The 2,036-nt window shown below is 40.2% G+C and overlaps 1 protein-coding gene across 1 annotated transcript in view; it reads left to right on the top strand.

Moving 5' to 3' along the window:
- Positions 1-2,036, top strand: part of pot1 (protection of telomeres 1 homolog) — a 58,561-nt gene that overhangs the window by 20,782 nt on the left and 35,743 nt on the right. The window contains exons 5-6 of the mRNA XM_005747622.2: positions 629-700; positions 1,593-1,716. Coding sequence (XP_005747679.2) covers positions 629-700; positions 1,593-1,716 — 196 coding nt within the window. The remainder of the gene's footprint in view (positions 1-628; positions 701-1,592; positions 1,717-2,036) is intronic.

The raw sequence follows: 2,036 nt of genomic DNA, 5'->3' as shown, positions 1-2,036 counted from the left end.
TAATTTTACTGAATCTGTGGAAGGTCTGCGATGCCACCACCAAACAACACACCGGCCAGCATCTGGCCAATCCACCACCTTTTTTTGTTTATACTGTTACAAAAAAAAAATAAAAATCATCGGGCCACCCAGCAAATGCCCGGTATGCTCGATGGCCAGTCCAGCCATGGTCGTGCCATCAGTTAAGCCTTCACGTGCCAACTGTGGCACGCATGCCTAGGGTTGCCAACCCCTGAACTAAAACATTACATTTGCTGTTATTAACAAGTAACATTTAATCACACATGCTTTACTAATGTGACTACTACTGTTCTGCATGTCCTTCTACAGTCCAAAGATATGCACGTGAGGTTACCTGGTGACTCTAAATTTGCCGTATATCTTAATGCTGTTGCATTGCAAATCACATGGCATTATGTCTGCCAAGGAGATGTACAGGAAACTTTATAGAAGTCATATAAAGTCATGTTAACAGTTCATTAAAATCCATTTTGATGACGTCCAACAAGGTCTTCAAAATCATCTTAAACATTTATTAGTCTTAAATTGACAAAAGGCCTTATAATGTAGAGGGGGGGGGGAATCACTAAAGCACCTCACCTCACCTCTTTCTCCTGTCTCCTTTTAGGTGTTGCGTCCAGTGCTTCCTAACCCCAGATCCCCACCAGCCAACGAAAGGAGATCCCCAGTCTCTGCTGAGGTCAGAATGACTATCCTGTTTAGTTATAGAGATTGCTGGAGTGTGTCTTGGAGGTCTGGTAGCTGTCAAAATGCTTTATGTCATTTAAGGGCTGTCCTAACGTACCCTTCCGTGAATTGGGATGTCCCCAGACTTTTGTGTCTGCCTATTTGTCATTGTTTAACAGCTTCTTTAAGCCTTTAAAAATCGATCTTTGAATAACTGCTTGCTAGGGATTGGAAGTGAACCGGGTCTTGCAGAAAACCGGTTCTCAGTATTCCAATTCCTTGAAATTCTTGGTCAGTTAATGAGAACACAATGACAATCGATAAGTGAATCAATAAGGAATCGAATCGATCAGTGATATCTGTAATGGAATTGAAATTGCTAAACTTGTGTCAGTTCCAATCCTTAAAGCTTGCTATTGCTGTTTTCACAAATGGCTTAAAACATGTACAAATCAGCAGATGATAATAATAAGTATATTTTTAGCTAAAGCCAAAATGCTTAAAAAAAACCCTCAAATTACACAGTTAATTGTTTAATTGTCTAAATGACAATATTCAGAAGCCTTAAAACCTAAAGCTGATTTTGTACAGAAAGTCTGGATTTTTGGCATCTTAAGCCATCCCCTCTGTTCAACGATGGCTGTTCACAGGGACTGCTTCTGGGACTTGCTCAGTTGTCTTCAGTCATAATACAAAATATTAAAGGAGCACAAGGAAGATGTCAGAAATGAACAGATACTTGTTTTTGTATAATTGTAGGTAGTAGCATTTAACACCTCAAATACAGGACATGTATTAAGTTGCAGAATTTATCAGTGCAGAATTGACATGATCTGTCGGCGTGTCTGTGGCTGAATGTTAACATGCTCATATTGGTGTTTTAACACAGTTTTGCTTCTCCTCAGCTTTCTTCAGCCAAGGCTCCAAAGTACACATATGCCAAACTGGACAGCTTGAAAGCTGGATCTGTTGTCAATGTGTATGGTGTAGTGGTGTTCTTCAAACAGCCTTTTAAGAGCCGTGGTACAGGTCAGTAAGGAACCCATATCAGAGTTTAGTTGGACTTTTAACCAGAAGATAAGGTGGATAAAGCTATGCTAGTTGCTACTTAAGTAGCTTCACTCAGCAGGCTATTTGTTTCCTTAGTAGCCTTCGTCAAAAAATGCATTCATCTTCTATCGATGTTTGTGGCAATGTCTGGCATTAAAAACAGAAGCTCTTCATCTCCCCGACCACGTGATCTGCAGCTCAGAAACAGGTTTGCTGTCCTGTATGAACTTATTCACTCTAACCTGTCTATGAAGCCCTCTGAGCATCCACTTTTGCGTCTCTCTCAAAGAATTATTTAA

This window comes from Pundamilia nyererei, unplaced genomic scaffold (assembly GCF_000239375.1).
Source record: "Pundamilia nyererei isolate P.nyererei 1_Seehausen unplaced genomic scaffold, PunNye1.0 scaffold00201, whole genome shotgun sequence".
Taxonomy (NCBI): domain Eukaryota; kingdom Metazoa; phylum Chordata; class Actinopteri; order Cichliformes; family Cichlidae; genus Pundamilia; species Pundamilia nyererei.
The sequence above is the reverse complement of the archived record's forward strand: the minus strand, read 5'-3'. Positions and strand labels throughout refer to the sequence as shown.